Below are 17,553 nucleotides of genomic sequence, written 5' to 3' on the forward strand. Positions count from 1 at the left end.
GTGACCTAAGTATGGGCAAGCAGCAGGGTCATCATGTGGAACTTTCTGGAGGATCAGAGCCTTAGGCCCAGACCACCTGATCAGAATGCATATGTAAGCAAAAGGACCAGGACATCTGAACACAGGTGAACAACTCGATGGTCCCTCGGCCAGAGCGGGAGGGGGATGGCCAACTCCACAGCACCACCAGAACGGGGCCACGACCTACCTCTGTCTCACGCAGCCGTGCCTCCAGTGCCGCGCGGGGCCCCTGCGTGTTATCATTGAGCTGAAGCTGCTCCTGTACCACCTTCATCCACGCCTGGGCATCCTCCACGCTCCTGTCAAAGTCCTCCTGGGGCTTCTGCGTCATGGCACCTGTGTAGACTGGGAAGGACCACACGAGGTCAAGGGCTACAGAGAGACCCCAGGAAGCAGGCACAAAATGCCAGTCCCCACCCCCACATGATGCTGCCCACTTGGCATGGCAGTCAATCCTAAGTGCCCAGAACTGGAAGTGGGCAGAGAGAAAGCAGGCCTAGCCTCTGCAGTGGGAGCAGTAGGCTGGTAGAGACGTCCCCTTGGCACATGGCCTCTCTGTTCGTTCTCTAGCTTGGGAGCAGGCTCGCTCCTGTCTACATTCTCAGGTCCTCCATAAGAGACTCTCAAAGCTCACAGAGAAGGTGCAACCCCAGATGAGCTTGACTTATATATATATCCAAGCTCTCAACTGAAGGAACAATTGCCCTTGGCATCAGCCAAACCCACAAAAACCCAAAGCCCTCCTGAAATTAATGTGGTAAGGAGATCCATGTGAGCTTACATTGTCCCTACTTCACACCAGCTGGGGGCTCCAGGAATGCTTGTTTGCTTTCCTCCATGGCTTAGAGGGGGACCCCTCACTGACACAAGCAATCCGCTGGCTCAGCCCGGCTGATAAAGCCCACTTGTGCCCTAGCAACACCTGCCAGCTGGGACAAGCCAGCCGCCCACCCACCCGCCTCCTTGCCTGAGCTGCTGCTCCTAACCTCACCCTGCACAGTGAACAAACTGTCTCAGATTTCTCACCCACTGTTCTTAAAATCCCACTAAGCCGGGGACAAAACTCTTGTGTGTTCGGGTTCTGGGTGTCAGCTGACGGCAACTAGCGCCTGCTTTGGATTAAGGTTATTTACATCCACATTCTGCGTAAAAGGATTGGGTCTGACTTATCTGCCAGCCTCCCATGATGCCTTGCACAGCAAGCCCAGGGTTGTAGGCACGAGCTGCCCAGAATGGATGTACCTTCTAACATCAAGCACCTCCCCACGCCATTTTCTCACTATTGTGTTTTATTGCAGTGCGGGGGAATAAAAGACGGGCTGGGCTGTGCCTCTGTTGAAGAAGCGACCACTGAGCTACCTCCCAGCCACAGCACTGTTTAAAACAATAAAATGGGTAGGACATGAGAGTCGAAGGTGCCTAGGGCAAGAAGTAGGGTTAACTGTGAGCAAAGTACAATGACATATCTAAATCAGAAGTCATATATACCATGAATCATGAAGTCTATTATTCTATATGCTAAATAAGATAAAATTAAGACAAAATAAAGTGGCTAACTGAAAGGAAGCTGGAAGCAACCTCCTTGCCCAACCACAGGGACTTGGCTGCATGTATTATGACATATGACATACTTACACTCCATAGCAGCCCACAGAATGCAAGCTTAGCACAGGCTTGTGAAAGTTAACACGGAGGACGGGCGTAATACCAAGAAGTGAGCCAAAATTTTGTAGTTAGTAACTATAACCCTACACCTAATCCCAGCACTCAGGAGGCAGAGGCAGGCAGATCTCTGAGTTTGAGGCCATCGTGGCCTGTATACAGAGTGAGTTCCAGGACAGCCAGGGCTACATAGAGAAACCCTGTTTCAAAAAAAAAAAAAAAAAAAAAAAAGAGAAAGAAAGAAGGAAGAAAGGAAAGGAAGAAAGAAAGAAAGAAAAAAAGGAAGGAAGGAAGGAAGGAAGAAAGGAAGGAAGGAAGGAAGGAAGGAAGGAAGGAAGGAAGGAAGGAAGGAAGGAAGGAAGGAAGGAAATACCCCAACAGGGAGTTGGAGGGATAGTTCAGCCATTGACCAGTAGAGGAACTGACTTGGGTCAGTTCCCAGCACCTACACTGTGGCTCACAACCACCTGTTTCTTGAGCTCCGGGGGTGTTTGATGGCCTCTTCTGACCTCCACAGGCACTGTGTGCATATATGTGGTACATAGACATATATGAAACAGACATAGATAAACCTTAAAAGAAATCACTTCTAGAAAGGAAAAAGAAAACTAATAACAAAAGCTACTGCTATAAAAAGATTGGGGGCTCCCCATTACTGGGCCCATGTAACTAAGTAGGAGTTGAGGGGGTGTAGAAGTGGCCCAGCTCCTCTAAGGCCTGGTTGTCCATACATATGACGTGAGGCTTCTCCGATGGAAAGAGCCACTGTGACCTCAGGAGCCACTTGGCTATAGGACAACTGTCCATGGCTGGTTAAGATCCTCTCTTACTTTTAGTTATTTTTTAAAGTAGTTATTGTTTTTAATCATGTGTATGTATGTATGTCTGTGTGCTTACATGTGAATGTGGGTTCCTGAGGAGGCCAGGGGTGTCATATCCTACAGAGCTAGAGTTACAGGTGTTTGCGAGCCTTCTGATATGGGTGCTGGGACTCGGACTCTGGTTCTTTGGAAGAAAATTTCATGAAAATTTTCCGGAAAGAGCAACCATCTTTTTACAAATTTAAAAAAAAAATAAGCAAAACAGAATCTGAACATGACTAAATCTCTCCAAAAGCCTTGGCTGGGAATCTGGCTGGCCTCAATCCCCATGGCACTGGGTGGAGGAATTTGTGGCAGACAAAGAGACACAAAGGCCCTGCCAGCAGTGCATGCCGGAGCCAACGGACATGGGCACGGGTGGGTGGTGCAGGGCCAGCTGCACGCTAGGAGAGGCTGTGCTAATTCAGAGCTCAGCCCCCAAAGTGTTGTTTTTCTATTAGAGCTGTTTTGACATTTTTCTGGAAACTTAATACACACCCCTGGCCACTCCCTTTCTCTTAATGCTTCCTCTGAAATGCTCCTTCGTGTGCGCTAGCCTCTGCACTGGTTCTTCATGGCTCCAAACTGCTGTCTAGCTTCTGTGGGTCTTGTCTAGCTTCTGAGATCTTTGCCTTTCTGTTCACAAAGCCAGGCACGCAGGGACGGAAAAATCATCCCCAGGGCCTTCAGAGGACAGTGCCCCCTGAGAACAGTGCATCTAGCTTTTGCCCAGAGAAGTACGCTGGTTTGATGACCCAGTAGTGTACCTCACAGCAGGCTACAGGCAGAGTTCAGGGCAAAACTGCCACCAAACCCAGGAATTTAATTAATGCGGCACCCAGGCCACCTCACGCTGCAGCTCCGGCAGTAAATAAGCAGACAGCCCTGGCAGCACTGGGATGGACAGCTGCCCACAGTGTATGTGAGTGCTTTCTCAAGTGCAAAGAATTAAAAAAACAAACAAACAAACAAACAAAGTAAAAGCCCCAGCCACAATAAGACCCAGTTACCAAACACTTAAAATCAAATTTGGGGGGGCACACACACACACACACACACACACACACACACTACTTATTAACACAGTAAACCACACGCTCTGAACCATGGATCTTACAACTCCTATAACTCTGAAATAATATTGAGCATCACCAACACTCGGAGACATGTGTGACAGCTGCACCATAACTAAACTAAAAATACACGAGACAGAATGCCAAGCCCTGCAAATAGCAGAGGGGCTTTGCTGCTGCTGGGTAAGTGCCGGAAAACCATCAGCTCAGGGTCAGGTTGAGGTGAAGGGGAGTCAGTTTCCCATCTAAGCTCACAACTCAGGGGTCCCCAACACTACACAGACCCCATGTGACAGCCTGAAGTCTAGCCAATGGAGAAAGCAAGTTAGTGTAAGACGTTAGCAGCAGAAAAAGCAAACAAAAGGTTGGAGGGGTGGCTGAGAGGTTTTAATAGCACTTCTGCTTTTGTAGAGGACTCAGGTTTGGTTCCCAGCACCAATTTGGCAGTTCATAACTATCTGTAGCCAGTTCCACAGGATCCAATGTCTTCTTCTGGTCTCTGTGGGCACCAAACACACAGTACACACACATACGTGCAGGCAATCACGTCTACACTATCTTTGGTTGTCAATTAGACTACATTTGACATTAACTAAAACCCAGATGGCTGGGTACACCTGTGAGAGAGTTTGTCCTAATGAAATCTTTTCAAGTTGGGAAGGCCCACTGTTAAGATCTGCCTCTAAACTGGGCCACACTTTCTGCTGGCCGCCTACATAAAGGGCATGGAAGAAGGAAGCATTCTCTCTTTGCCTGCTTGCCCTCACTCTCACTGGTAAATCCATTCCTTCACTTATAGTGAGAATTTTAGAACTTTAGCTTTAAAAAAAAAAACACACAGAAAGATTATAAGAATATATTTGTTTTAATCCAGAGTGTGGGGATATGAGGCTGCTTCGGATTGCCCAGCACAGCTGATTATGATTTGCCTTGTGCTCTAGCATCAGTGTGGTTTTGCCAGCTGCAGACAGTTTCTGCAAGTGACTTTTGGAATTCTGGGAACTTTTCAAAGGATATATAAATGCTAGAGCCCCAATGGGTGGGTGGTTCAGTTTGTTAAGTAGTCATGTACAGAGAAGAAGAGATTAGATATCTTGATAGCAAAGATTAAACTTGCTCCAAGGGACTCAGTGGGAAGTAGTCTAATAATAATGATGCCCTATTTCTCCTCTATCCTTTTTTCTCTCCTACCTAGTGTTAAGGGGTTGAAAGGATACAAGATAAAGGGTAGAGTGGAGAGAAAAAAAGGAATATACAAAGTAGCTACATTCATTAGCACAGAAGTCTATTTCTTTGGGATTCTAGCATATACTGAAGGGTAGTGGAGACATCCAGCCTTGTGGACTGAACAACTACTGGATTCTTGGACTTTCTGTTTGTAGTCAGCCATTGTTGGGCTAGCTGACCACAGCCTGTACACCACCCTAATAAATCACATATATATTATATATTCATTATATAGTATATATAAGTACTTATAATATATATGGCTTCACTTCCCAAATGGAAACAGTATTTTTAAAAGAAACTATGCTCACTATAACCTGTTGCATATTTTATGAAAAACTGGAAGGAGCTTGACGTTTCCAAACATGAAGAGAGCAAGCAGAGAACAACTGAGCACAGGAGAGGGGCACTGAGCACAGGAGAGGGCACTGAGCACAGGAGAGGGCCACTGGGCACAGCACGCCTTGCAAATCTGCACTAAATTTTTACACTGTGTCCATAAATGTGGGTACTATTATGTCAATTAAAAGACAACAACATTAAATAAAGTCTTATAAGAATGCTTTTCGGGGCTGGGAGAGATGGCTGAGAGGTTAAAGGCACATACTGCTTTTGCGGAGGACCTGGATTTAGTTCCCAGCACCCACACTGGGCGGCTCACAACCACCTATAACTCCAGTTCCAGGAAGCCTACACCTTTGGCCTCCATGTACACTCCATGGCCACCAATACACATAAAATTAAAATCTTTTTTTTAAAAAGATTCATCCCATGTGCTTTAGTTCTTAAAATTTATAAAAATCCTTTTCTTCTTGTTTCTGATTGCTTTCTCAATCCATACTTGTGATTTAGGTGTCCTTTGAACAGTTTTTTTTTTTGGGGGGGGGATTATTCAAGATTTCTGTATGGATGTTATGGAGCAAAGGAACCAAGAAGCCACCACAGGGCACCCAGAAATCCCACTAAGGCTGCAGAGAAAAGGGGATGTTGACATCACCAGACCTGGGTTGGAGGTGGCAGGTACTGGAGCCCAAAGAAGACACCATAACTACTGGAGGCCTCACCCAGCAGGGAGGCTACGGGAGCAAACTCCAGTCTTCTTGTGGTCAGTGCTTGGAACCCTAGGCAGTTCAGCCTTTTGGAGTTGGTCCTCCATCACAGTGCTGGGTAGTTTTATGACAACTTGACACAGCTAGAGTTATCTGAAAGGAGGGAACATCAGTTGAAAGTAGGGAAGATCCAGCTATAAGGCATTTGCTTAATTAGAGATGATGGGGGTGGATGAAGCCCATTGTGCATGGAGCCATCCTTGAGCTGATGGTCTTGGGTTCTATAAGAAAGCAGGCTAAACAAGCCATGCTGAGCGAGCCAGTAAGCAGCACCCCTCTATGGCCTCTGCATCAGTTCCTGCCCCCAGGACCCTGCCCCGTTTGAGTTCGTGTTTTGGCTTCCTTCAATGATGGGCTACGGTGTGGAAGTGTAAGCCAAAGCAAGCCCTTTCCTTCCCCACTCGCTTTCAGCCATGGTGTTTTATTGCAGCAATAGCAACCCCAACTAAGACAATGACTATAGGCACGGATGGGATGGGGAGAGGCAGGTAGGAGGGGATTGGGCCAGACCAAGCACACTGTCCATTTGAAGGCTCCCTTTACCCTGATTCTAGCTCCCAGAGCAAATGGCTGAGCCACGGTTTGGTGTCAAGGGACCAGTCTTGCAGGAAGGGCAAGGTTCTTGGCATTGACAAAACCGCCTAACATGGCCTCCTGCCAGCTTGCACTCCAACTCCTATCTCCCAGTGTCACTTAGACTTCCCTCCTCTCCTTCCCTTCTTTCAAGCTGGGGAGTGGGGCTATTTGTCTCTGTAGTGACACTGGTAAGGTGCTGAACCCCTAGCCTCAATTCTCCTGTGCTGGTTAGGTTTTTGTTGTTGTTGTTTTATTGTTTTGTTTTGTTTTTTTGTTTTTTGTCAACTTGACATGAGCTGGGGTCATCTGGGAAAAGGAAACATCATTTGAGAAAATGGCTCCAACCGATTGACCTGCAGGCAAGTCTGTGGGACATTTTCTAGATGAATGATTGGTGCAGGATGGGTTGTGCCACCCTGGGCAAGGTAATCTTGGGTAGCATAAGAAAGCAAGCCGAGCAAGCCATGAGGAGCAAGCCAGTGAGCAGCACCCCTCCATGACTTCTGCTTCAGCCCCTGCCTCTAATTCCTGCCCTCCCTGACTTCTTCCCTTCATTATGTACTATAACCTGTGAGTCAAACAAACCCTTTTCTCCCCAAGTTTCATTTTGGTCATGATTTTTATCACAGCAACCAAAAACAAAGTAAAATAGACAGACGGACAGACAAACTGTCACATAAACACATACATACACACACACCGACACACACACACACACACACACACTACTCTACTGGCCTTATCTAAAGTCTCTGGGCACTGGCATGGCCTTCAGTATTGCTTCTCTTCCAGTGATGCCAGGGCTCGTGGCAACCCTGCTCAGAACTGAAGCATATCTTATTGAGGACATGCCTAAACCATGACCATACCCCTCAAATAAAGCAAGGGGCAAAGTCAGACTCTCAAAGTAACATGTCCGGCATTATCAGCCCCATTCCACAGTGAGAGAAACAAAGTCAGAAGAAGCAAAGAACCTGCCTAGAAGCGGCAATTCCAGCTTCACCGGGATAACAGCTGCAGCCAGCACTTCTTGGGCAACCTTCATGTGCCTGGCTCTATAGCAACAGTCCCGGCCTGTGGGTCACGACCCCTTGGGGATCATCGGAAAACAGAAATTTACATTACGATTCATCACAGTAGCAGAATTAAAATTACAAAGTAGCAACGAAACAATTTTATAGTTGGGGCTCACCACAACATGAGGAAGTGTATTAAAGGCTCCAGTGTTAGGAAATCGAGAACACTGGTCTATAGGAAGGGTTTATAACTATTCACTTATTTACCCTACAGAGAGCCACATAGGCACTTACTAGTCTCCTTGCTGTGGAGATAAGAAAACTGGGATTTGTGGACACTAGGCAAGAACTCTGCAAGTAGCACAGAATGGACTTGAACCCAGGACACCTCAAGTCTAAGCCCTTTGTTCGTATCCCTGAGTGCTACACAACTTGCCAGCCCCTGCCTGTGCCGGGGCCCTGTTGAAAGAAGCCAAGTGATGTGGGGACCTGGGGATTCCAGCCCTCCATGAACCATTTTCAGCAACCTGGGTCTCAGGTCAAGAACCTAGTGTTCTGGGCAAGCTCTATGGGGCAGCCATGCCCCCTCAGACTTACTGCACTGGTCACTTTCACCCTGTGCTCTCTCATCCGGCTTATTGGCACTTTGTTCAGGACCCCAGAAAGTGTGGAGATCATGACCAAGGAAAAATAAGGTCCTGCAGTGGCCTTCTGAGCAGTTATGTCCTGATGCTCCTGCCTGGTCACCCTCACTGGTCCACCACGAACTGACCCTGAGTCCCAAGCGGCATGCTCCCTGGGCTGTGACTCACCGGTGACTCAATGCTTCCCTGCCACACATGGTTCCCTCTTCCATTCTCCTTCCCTCCAGCCTCGTATACGCAGAAGGAATCTCATGATCTGAGCTGCAGCTGGCTTTCATCCCAAAGCTTCTCCAAGTGTGCTTCGGCAAGGTTCCCCTCCTCTGCACTAATGAGGATGGAGGAGGATGAGGCAGAGAGATCACTGTCTTGAGTGCCGGGGGAACGGTCCTGGGGATTCTCTTTCACGGTGTTGACAGAAGGTGATTCTAAGAATGGAGTGTGAAAAGGAGGGCTGGGGGACTCTCAGAGAGTATGGATCGGTATTGAACAAGGCACCTGCCTGCTGCCCAGTTAGGGTAGCAAATCTAGAGTTTGGAATAATACCAATGATTATCACATCTTGGAGCAAACAGTAGCAAACAGGTGCAAGGACTGAGTAAAATGCACACAAGCTTCGGGGGGAGGTGAGGTACCACTGCCCCCTCGGTCTGCCAGCTAGGTAGTCAGCTCTCGATGTCCACGGCTTCCACATCCATGGATGGAGACAACGACGTTGATCTGTTTTTGTTTGTTTGTTTGTTTGAGACGGTCTCACTAACCTTTGTTGGCCTAGAATTCACTATGTATACTAGGCTGGCCTTGAACTCATGGATATCCTTCTGCCTCTGCCTCCCGAGAGCTGGAATTAAGGGTGTGTGCCACTCCCTGGCCTCAGTTTTTGTTGTTATTGCTGTTGTCATTTTTAGTTGCACTTGAGCTGGGCATAGTAATGTATCCCTGTAATCCTGGAAGGTGGAGGCAGGAGGATCAGAAGTTTAATGTCATCCTCGGCTACAAAGCAAATTTGAGGCCAGTCTGGGCCACATGAGGCCCTCTCTATCACCACCAACAAAAACCACAATAAAACTCTTGAATTCATCAGCTAGCACATTCCTACCATCCCAGCACATAGGAGGTTAAGGCAGAAGAACCGCTACAAGTTTGAGGCTCTCCTCAAACGCAGTGGCTTACCATTACAGGCATTTTCTAGTCATGTCCTGAGAAAGACAGTGTATCAACTATAGAGAGTGTGTTGGCTGTCTTTGTGTTAGGTGCACACAGGTGAATACACCCACAGGTTCTATGGAAATACGAGGCTGTATTATAGAAGGGAATCAAGAATGGACAAATTTTGGTACCCACTGGTGGTAGAGGACTAGGTCCTAGAACCCATTCCCCAAGGATACTGAGAGATGACCGTCAATGATCATACAAGAAGCCCAGCACTGAAAGAGAGTTACAAGGCTTACTTCAATTACAGCTGCTGAGAACACAGGGCAGCAACGGCTTTTAATAAAGCGCCCTGAAAACGATCTGAGATCAGCCCTTACATCACAGCTAAAATGGTCCTTAGCCGTGAAAACTGGCTGCTCTCAGGGCCACCTCTGTCGCTGGATAGGCTGACTATACAATAGCATCTCCAAGGAGCTTCCCCAAGCTCTCTATCCGTAGGCCTAAGCTGGGGGATGTGAAGATTCCTCCTGGGAAATGCTGGCATTGCCAACTCAAAGGCAAGAAGGCCACTGTGGGCACCCCTGGTGTAGGACACAACTCCAAAGGCTTTAATATGGCTCTCTGGATTTGGGTGCAATTAACACAGGCTCTAGGAGTACATCCAATCGCAGGGGCTCTTAGGAGTTGCCTGGCCACAGAGCCAGCTGCTGACAGAGAGTAGGCAGAGGTGGTCTGCAGGCCTGGGACTGGCTGTCTGCTGTAGGTAAATCGTGCTGAGACGCATGTTAGGACCATTGGGGCCTGACTGAGATGTGGCATCATCCCAGGCAAATGCCAAACAATCAACACAGCTAGTCTTTTGGGAGACATGCTAAATATCTGTATTTCACACTGAAACACACACACACACACACACACACACACTTCTGAAGACCAACAGGCTAGGCCAGAGGTACTTACCCTCAAACCACTTGGAAGCCTCTGGAAATCCTACTAAACCAAATTGCCAGAACTTATTGGTCAGTTTCTAAAATGGTGGGAGGAGAGCTAGAGAGATGACTTGGCAGTTAAGAGCACTGGCTGCTCTTCCAGATGATCTGTGTTAGATTCCCAGCACCCACATGGAGGCTCACGACCTTCTATAATTCCAGTTCTCGTGGCCTCTGTGGACAGTACATACATAGATATGCATGTGGACAAAATACCCATACCCATAAGAAACAGTAGTGGGACAGAGCCAGAGTGCCGTCAGACAGAGAGAGAGAAGACATCATATAGTTGCATGAGTGTGTGGGATAGTGTGAGAGAACATGGGCATGTGTGCTCATAAACGTAGAGTCTAGAGGTCAAACTTAGTCCTTTGAGAGCCATCTGTCTTGGTTTTTGAGAACAGTGTCTTCCACTGGCCTGGAACTTGGTTTGTGTATATGGTGGGGGGAGGGGAGACAGAAGAGAGAGAGAGTGTGTGTATCTGTTGATATGTTTAATGTACATGGAGGCCAGAAGACAACCTTGGCACTGTCCCTCTGGAGCTATTCACCTGTGTTTTTTGTAGGCACTGGCCTGGAATTCTCCAAGTAGGCCAGACTGGCTAGCCAGTGAGACCTGGGATTGGCCTGTCTCCACATACCCACTGCTGGGTTTACAAGCATTTGCCTGGCTCTCATGAGACATCACCTCAGCCACAGATGTGCATATTTAACTACTAATGAACATTTCAGGATGACCAAGGCTCCCAGAGGACACGGCTTATTCCAGCTGTGTGTACAGCTGTGTCTGTCATGTGTATGGGGTGAGGGGATACCAGGCCTTACCTGGTTTGAGTGAGGTTTGGGCTGAGGGCAGAAACAGGAACTCAATTGCAATCTACTTTGGCTCCCTTGCACTCTGGCCTACATCGCCACAGCCATTTCTTTTCTAGATCACAAAGCTGGCCTCCCCTTTTGGAGGAGGACAGGATAGCCAGGCTCCAGATTCTAATGGCTGCCCCTACAGGAAGCTTCTAGTGGATTCTGTAGAGTAACTAATAGTCCTGAGTAGCGTTCTGTCTCCCCATAGGCACTGACGGTCACCTGAGGAGCTGGCTGCTCTCCAGGAAGGCAGGGCTCCCTGATGTCACCTCCCTGAGGCAAACATGTGTCCCAGGCCTGGACCTCCCAGAACTCTTAAACACCAGCTCCTATTGCCTCTTCCCCCAACAAGCTGTCTCTCCCATCCCTGTGGAACTGAGTACCTACTCTGAGGGAAAGGCACCAACAGAGTCCCATTTGGGAAGTGAGGTCAGGGGAGCAGACAAGTCAGAGTCATTCTCACATATGAAGAGAAGGGAATCCTGGGAAGGCAGAGCTGTCCAACCCATACCTCAGCTGAGAACACAGCACTCAGGTGTCCAAGTACTTGCAGAAGAACTATCCAAAGGCCTGGGGACCATCCCTGTGAAGTCCTGGCTCAGCAAGGTGGAGTCATCCAGGAAGTCACATCCTGTCCCCACAGGCACCTGTCAACCCCAGCATCCCCGTGCTCATACTATCTGGTTCTGGGAAAATGAGCACATGCCAAGCTAGCACAGACCCAATCCTCAGAAACTCTGTCTCCTCAGGCAGGATTCTTGCCCAGAACCTACTAGACCTGCCTGGCCAGCTAGCCACTTCCTGGGTCTCTCCCATGAAACCTGTGCCTCCTCAAAGAGCTGTCAGCCACAGTGACTAAGGACCCCCTCACTGCACAGCCCCCACTGAGACTACAGATAGAACATCTTTCCTTCTCGCTCTCTCTCCATCCCCCACCCACCCTCGGCATCACTCCCTTTTATTTTATGAGACAGTCTTGCTATGTTGCCCGGATTTCAAACTCCCGGGCTCAACCGACCCATCTGGCTCATCCTCATGAGTAGCTGGCCGTGTAGGCACGTGTACCACTATGCCGGCCCCATCTTACTGGTTCTTATGCATATGTTCCGGCACTCCCTTCCTAGGCTTCTGAGCTCATGGACTGCCTGAGGTACTGCCCAAGGCCCTGCACCCTTCACACTCCGCAGTGTGCTGGTGCCAGGCACTGGCTGAAGGCCATGGGGATGAGCTGCTAAGTGATGGGGAGTCGTGGAGCCAATGAGAACCTGACCCAGATCCAGGGATGTTGTCTGTCAGCTCCTTGAGTAAGTGGCTCTCTGTGCACAAAACCAGGCCCTCTGAATCAACAGGTAAGAGGGCGTAAAACCAGAAAAACAAATAGATTCACACAGTGTGTGTGAGGCAAGCCGAGCTCTGAAAGGCTCCTCTTCAAGCTCTGTCCCACCCTCCTGCAGGCCTCCAGCAGCTCTCTCCACAGGACCTGGACTGCCATGTAGTTTTTGAGGCTGCCACAAACACCATCAACACTGAAGATTGGCAATGCACTACACAGGCCCCTGAGCTCCGAGCTTGTGCTCCCATGAGCCTTGAGAATGTAAACACACACAAGGCCTTGCCCCGGCCTGCTCCGATCCCAAGACCTAGAACAGCAAGTCCTTCCAACATGTGTGATGGAGAGATGATCACTCTGGCAAGGTACACAGGAATCTTCCCCCTGCCGGAGCTTAGCAGGCCCTCAGGTGTGGTCTCTCCTTATTTCATTCCATGATTGACACTTTGAACCAGCTCAAGAAGTCTGAGAAAGGCCAGCCCCAGAGGCAGGAATGGATTTTGGACAATGTTCTGTTCATTCCCACATAAGAGCTTTCTGGAGGCTACAGGTGGGACACAGGGTCCCAGTACAGGCTTCTCCACCAATGAGCTCTTTATTGCTAAAACAGGACCAATGGTTACCACCTGGCTTCCAGGCCCTTCCAGATGAGTGAACTCTTAAGTGGGAAGGTTGCTGCTAGGGGAAGGGGCACTTTGATTCCTTCAGGACTTATTTCTAAGACCCACTGGAAATACCGAAAATGTTCGCAGCCCCAAGTATGAGACACTATCATTAACATCTTCTGTTCTAACCTTCTAAAGGTTAATTGTGCCACATTATCATGCTACAACTTTGTTACAAGGCGTCCCAGCCCTGGGCTGGAAAACCAGCTGCAGAGTGGCCTTAAAATGCTTCATTGAATGCTACATTGTTCCACGCCACAACTCCAACCATCGTCTATAGCACTCGCCCTGCTCTAGGGGCAAATCCTCATGAGCACGATGCTATAATTAGTTCTACATTATGAATAAGGAAAGGAGGTGCAGAGATGTTAAATAACATACTCAGGTGCCTGGCCAGCCGGGATCGAGGCTGGAGCAGTTTGGCTCCAGGAGTTTCCCACGGCCACACGCTCAGCATCCAGTTGTGGTCAGTAGGTTGGCAAGTTGACCAACTCACAGACAAATAAAATGGCAGGGGCTTCTGGGAAGCAGGTAAGAGAACTGCTTCCCAGGAGCCTACTGCATGGTGGGCTGTCTTGCTCCCTGGTTCCGTTTGCCCACCCTCCAGCTTTGGTTCAAGGTTTGTTGAGTGACCCTGCTAGTAGAATCTGTGTTGCCATCCTCTCCAGAACTTGCAGACGTCAATGCACAGGACCAGCCAGGATGCCTCTCTACTTGTCCCTGGACCACTAATCAATCTGTGTGTCCCTGCTCAGTGCACAACCTCCCCCCCTGCCCCAGTAGCACAGAGGAGCATGCCTGTTGCTGTTTACCCAGTGAACGCTCACTGACATTCTCAGAAGAACAAGCCTGGCTCTTACAGGGCCAGCCTGGGACCACCCCAGATCTGACTGTGGTTCTCTGTATCTGGCTGCAAGGTAGGTTTTCAAGACACAATAGGGCCCTCTAAAGAGCCAAGAAGAGGAAGGTTCTGGGCAAATTCCTCAGGTTCTACGTGTCACAGAGCCCCATTCTTAGAAATCGTCTCCAGCCAGGCTGCGTTTCAAATGAGGAGGTTTAGCCAACAGGGTCACCTGGGATCTTGCTTTGAAATGACATCTCCTTAGCCAAGACTGACCTCAGACTGGACAGAGTCCTGCTTAGCTTCCCAGAGAGCTGGGAGCATGGGTGTGAGACACGCATCTAACTTGACAGGGCCACAGAGCGACATATTGGTAGAGCTATGGCCAGGATTCAACTTGGCTTAAAAGAAACGGGCCTCTCTGAGGTGAGGGGTGTTCTATTTCTTCACTAGGACCTGCAGATAAAGAAATAGTTACCCTCATATAGACAGATTCTTAATTTCCATCAAGGGTACCAAGAGCATTCACTGGAGGAAGGATGCTTTCAACAAAACATGTTGGACATTACAGGCAATGGCAGGAAGCCGGAGCCCTCCCTCGTACCAGACACAAACCCTAACTCAGAGTGATCAAAGGCTGAGGCATAAGAATTCAAAACACACTTGAGAGGTTAGAGGCAGAAGAATCAGGCATTCAAGGTAATCCTCTGCTATACAACAAACCAGCCTGGTCTACAAGAGACTTTACCTCAGAGAATATTAAAAACCATAGGCCCCTATGGCTTACCAGATCTGGGTGCGGAGGCACACACCTTTAATCCCAGGACTCAGGATCGAGAGCATGTGTATTCCCATGCGTTTGGGGCCAGCCTGGTCTACACAGAAAGACTTTGTTTCAAAAACCAAAACAAAACAAACAGAAAGATGGCTCAGCAGGTAAAGGTACTTGCCACCAAAACTAACCCCCTGAGTGTGATCCCCAGAACCCACATAGTGAAAAGAGAGAAGCAAGTCTCAGTTGTCCTCTGAACTCCACATGTATGCTGTAGCACCAACACCACAACAACAACAACTAACTAACAACTGTACAAAAGAAAAACACCCTGACATTCTCCACAGCCAGTGCTACTGAAAGGCAACTCATCTCCCAACTTCACGGTCATCAGTGACCCACAGTTGCACTGTCAAGGTCATTTGTGTATGCCAGTGGAGGATCCTGTAGTTTGAGTAAAATGTTAACAATTCCAGTTACAAGAGCAAGATCCCTCCCATGGGGCCCGCCTAGCAGTGGCCATACGTAACTGCACCGACAAGCTGACTACCAGGGCTGAGAAACTCTCCACCCTCCAGCTGGAGAAACTGAGGCTCAGAGAGACCAGCTCTCCTTCCCAGATCAGAGGGCCACTAAGATTCTTGACTTGGAAACCAGCCCGAGTGTGTCTGTTGCCAGCAACGGTGCCAAGCAGCGAACCGGTAACCCAAATGAGGAAGTTAGTCACGGGCAATAGAGGGGGGCTTCCTTTTTGAGTCAGAACAGGACTTCCCCTCACACCCAGAAGACTGCAGAGATAGACAAGGTGGCATCTTAGCCCCATCAGGCTATCCCTCTGTGTGAATGTTCATCTATGGTGTGGGGATAAGCATGCATGGCTCGGGTTTAGAGCCCAAGGGCCTGGTGAACCTTCCTCAAATATCCCCAAAGTGCAAGGCTGCCAATGAGTCTATAGGGGCATTAGACATAGGATGGACAGCTACGTCACGCTCAGCTCAGCTCGGCCCTTCTCATCCCACATGTGAGGGCCTTGACGACACCATATACTCCCAGTTATGTGGGTGCTGTGCCCCTCGTCTTCCCACAAATACCATGGTCAGCACCTCTTTTCTCCTGAGCCTGGGAGACGCCAGAGTCACCTGATGACAGATGACATCTCAACACCCACTCAAGGCTGGTGGGCAAGAGATCAGAGATGAGCAAGCAGGCTTGCGCCTACCCAACAGCGCAGCCCTGCCCTCAGCTGACCCCTCCACTGGAAAAATGGCTTCCGTACTGAGTACTCTCCACACCTGTGTTTCACTTCCCCAAATCTGAGATACAACCTCCAGGGACCCACCACCAACGTTCAAGTGTCCTTTGGAAGTGCTCACGAATGCCACTTTCCAAAATGGATCATTGCTGGGCTCCTGGAAGAGCCACCAGGTGCCATGCATAGCGGTCACTATACGTAGCATTTTGGCATGTGTTTCTCTCCCAGGGAGAATGTCTGAAATTCTCCTGAGCCTTCCTAAGGCTTTTGACCCAGGGAAAACTTACAAGCTTGCCACAGTGATCCTTGCTATTACCTATTACTGTAAAAGGCCCAGAATGTTCTATAGAGAAGATGCCTCGAGCTCTCCTAGGTTTTTCTGATTCCTGGACAGTCATGTTCGCTGTATTCTGATTTCTCAGTACTGCTGGATGATGGGTGGATTTATCATTTGCTCAACCACCGCTGAGCCCCAGGGCTCTCAGATTGGGAAGCATAGCTCTTCAGGGATAAGCCACCATAGACCCCCTACGCATTGCCGGGTCTGACCTTCTGTATCGCATGAAGCCATTTTACTCAACAAAACACTATTTGTGGGCACTTGGGCCAAGCAGCCTGGCTATCAAAGATTAGAAGAGAGCTAAATCTGGATGATGTGGGCTGCTGGGTGGAGCAGGACAAACGCCTGTGAGTCACAGCCTCAACTACTGTACACAGGATTTGCGCTGCACATGGCCGACTTCCCCAGGACACCTCCTCACAGCTGGTCTGAGCAGGAGAGCAGACACAGCCTGCCTGGACTCAAGCCTGACTTTAACAAGCCATCATCAGCCCATGGGTGTCACGCCTCCAACTCCCAAATCAGCCCTGTGACCTGCTGACTGCTGACCTGAGGATTGGTATTGCTAAAGTGCTTAATAAACCCATGCCCTAAGGGCACACAGTAGGCGCTGCATAAGTGTTTGTTAAATAATACATTCACCAAATGACTGCCCCGCTGAGAAGGAAAAGCAGAGGTTGCATTAGAGCAGTCCAACAAAAAGAAAACGGCGAAGGAAAATGAGCAGCATTCAATCCCGTGGAAAATTCTGGGCCATTTGCCGTGAGAAATGTGATGACTAATATTGGTCCAGGGCTGAAGAGAAGGAGCAGGCTGTCTACTGTGGTCCTGTGCCAGCGGCCAGCCAGCAAGCTTTCCTGGAAAGGGTCGGCTATGTGGCCACACGGTGTCTCTCACTGCTACTCAAACCTGCCCTGTGCCTGTGAAGCAGCTGAGATGACCCTTGAAGAAGCTGGCTATGTTCCAACATCTGACTGACAAGAGCGGGTGTCATCTGGCCAGTGGGCCACCATTTGCCAGTGGCACTGTGCCCATCTCAGTTGTGTCAGAAAAAAAAGGAGATGGAGACAAATGTGGAAAACAGTGCAAAGTAATCCTCAGCACAGATCCCGAGGGTAATCTAGTTGCTGGTGGTACAAGCCTGAATGGCCAGCACAAGGGTC

The 17,553-nt window shown here is 49.0% G+C and overlaps 1 protein-coding gene across 3 annotated transcripts in view; it reads right to left on the bottom strand.

Annotated features, from left to right (window-relative positions):
* The window catches only part of Syne3 (spectrin repeat containing nuclear envelope family member 3), an 81,747-nt gene that overhangs the window by 48,989 nt on the left and 15,205 nt on the right, over positions 1-17,553 (bottom strand). For 2 of the 3 annotated variants that reach the window (XM_021647011.2, XM_060388122.1), the window contains exon 2: positions 209-366. In XM_021647011.2, coding sequence (XP_021502686.1) covers positions 209-352 — 144 coding nt within the window. In that variant the 5' untranslated portion in view covers positions 353-366. Of the gene's footprint in view, positions 1-208; positions 367-17,553 lie in introns of those variants that run through there. The other variant, XM_021647012.2, reaches the window with a different exon arrangement.

Source organism: Meriones unguiculatus, chromosome 7 (genome assembly GCF_030254825.1).
Source record: "Meriones unguiculatus strain TT.TT164.6M chromosome 7, Bangor_MerUng_6.1, whole genome shotgun sequence".
In the NCBI taxonomy this organism is placed as follows: domain Eukaryota; kingdom Metazoa; phylum Chordata; class Mammalia; order Rodentia; family Muridae; genus Meriones; species Meriones unguiculatus.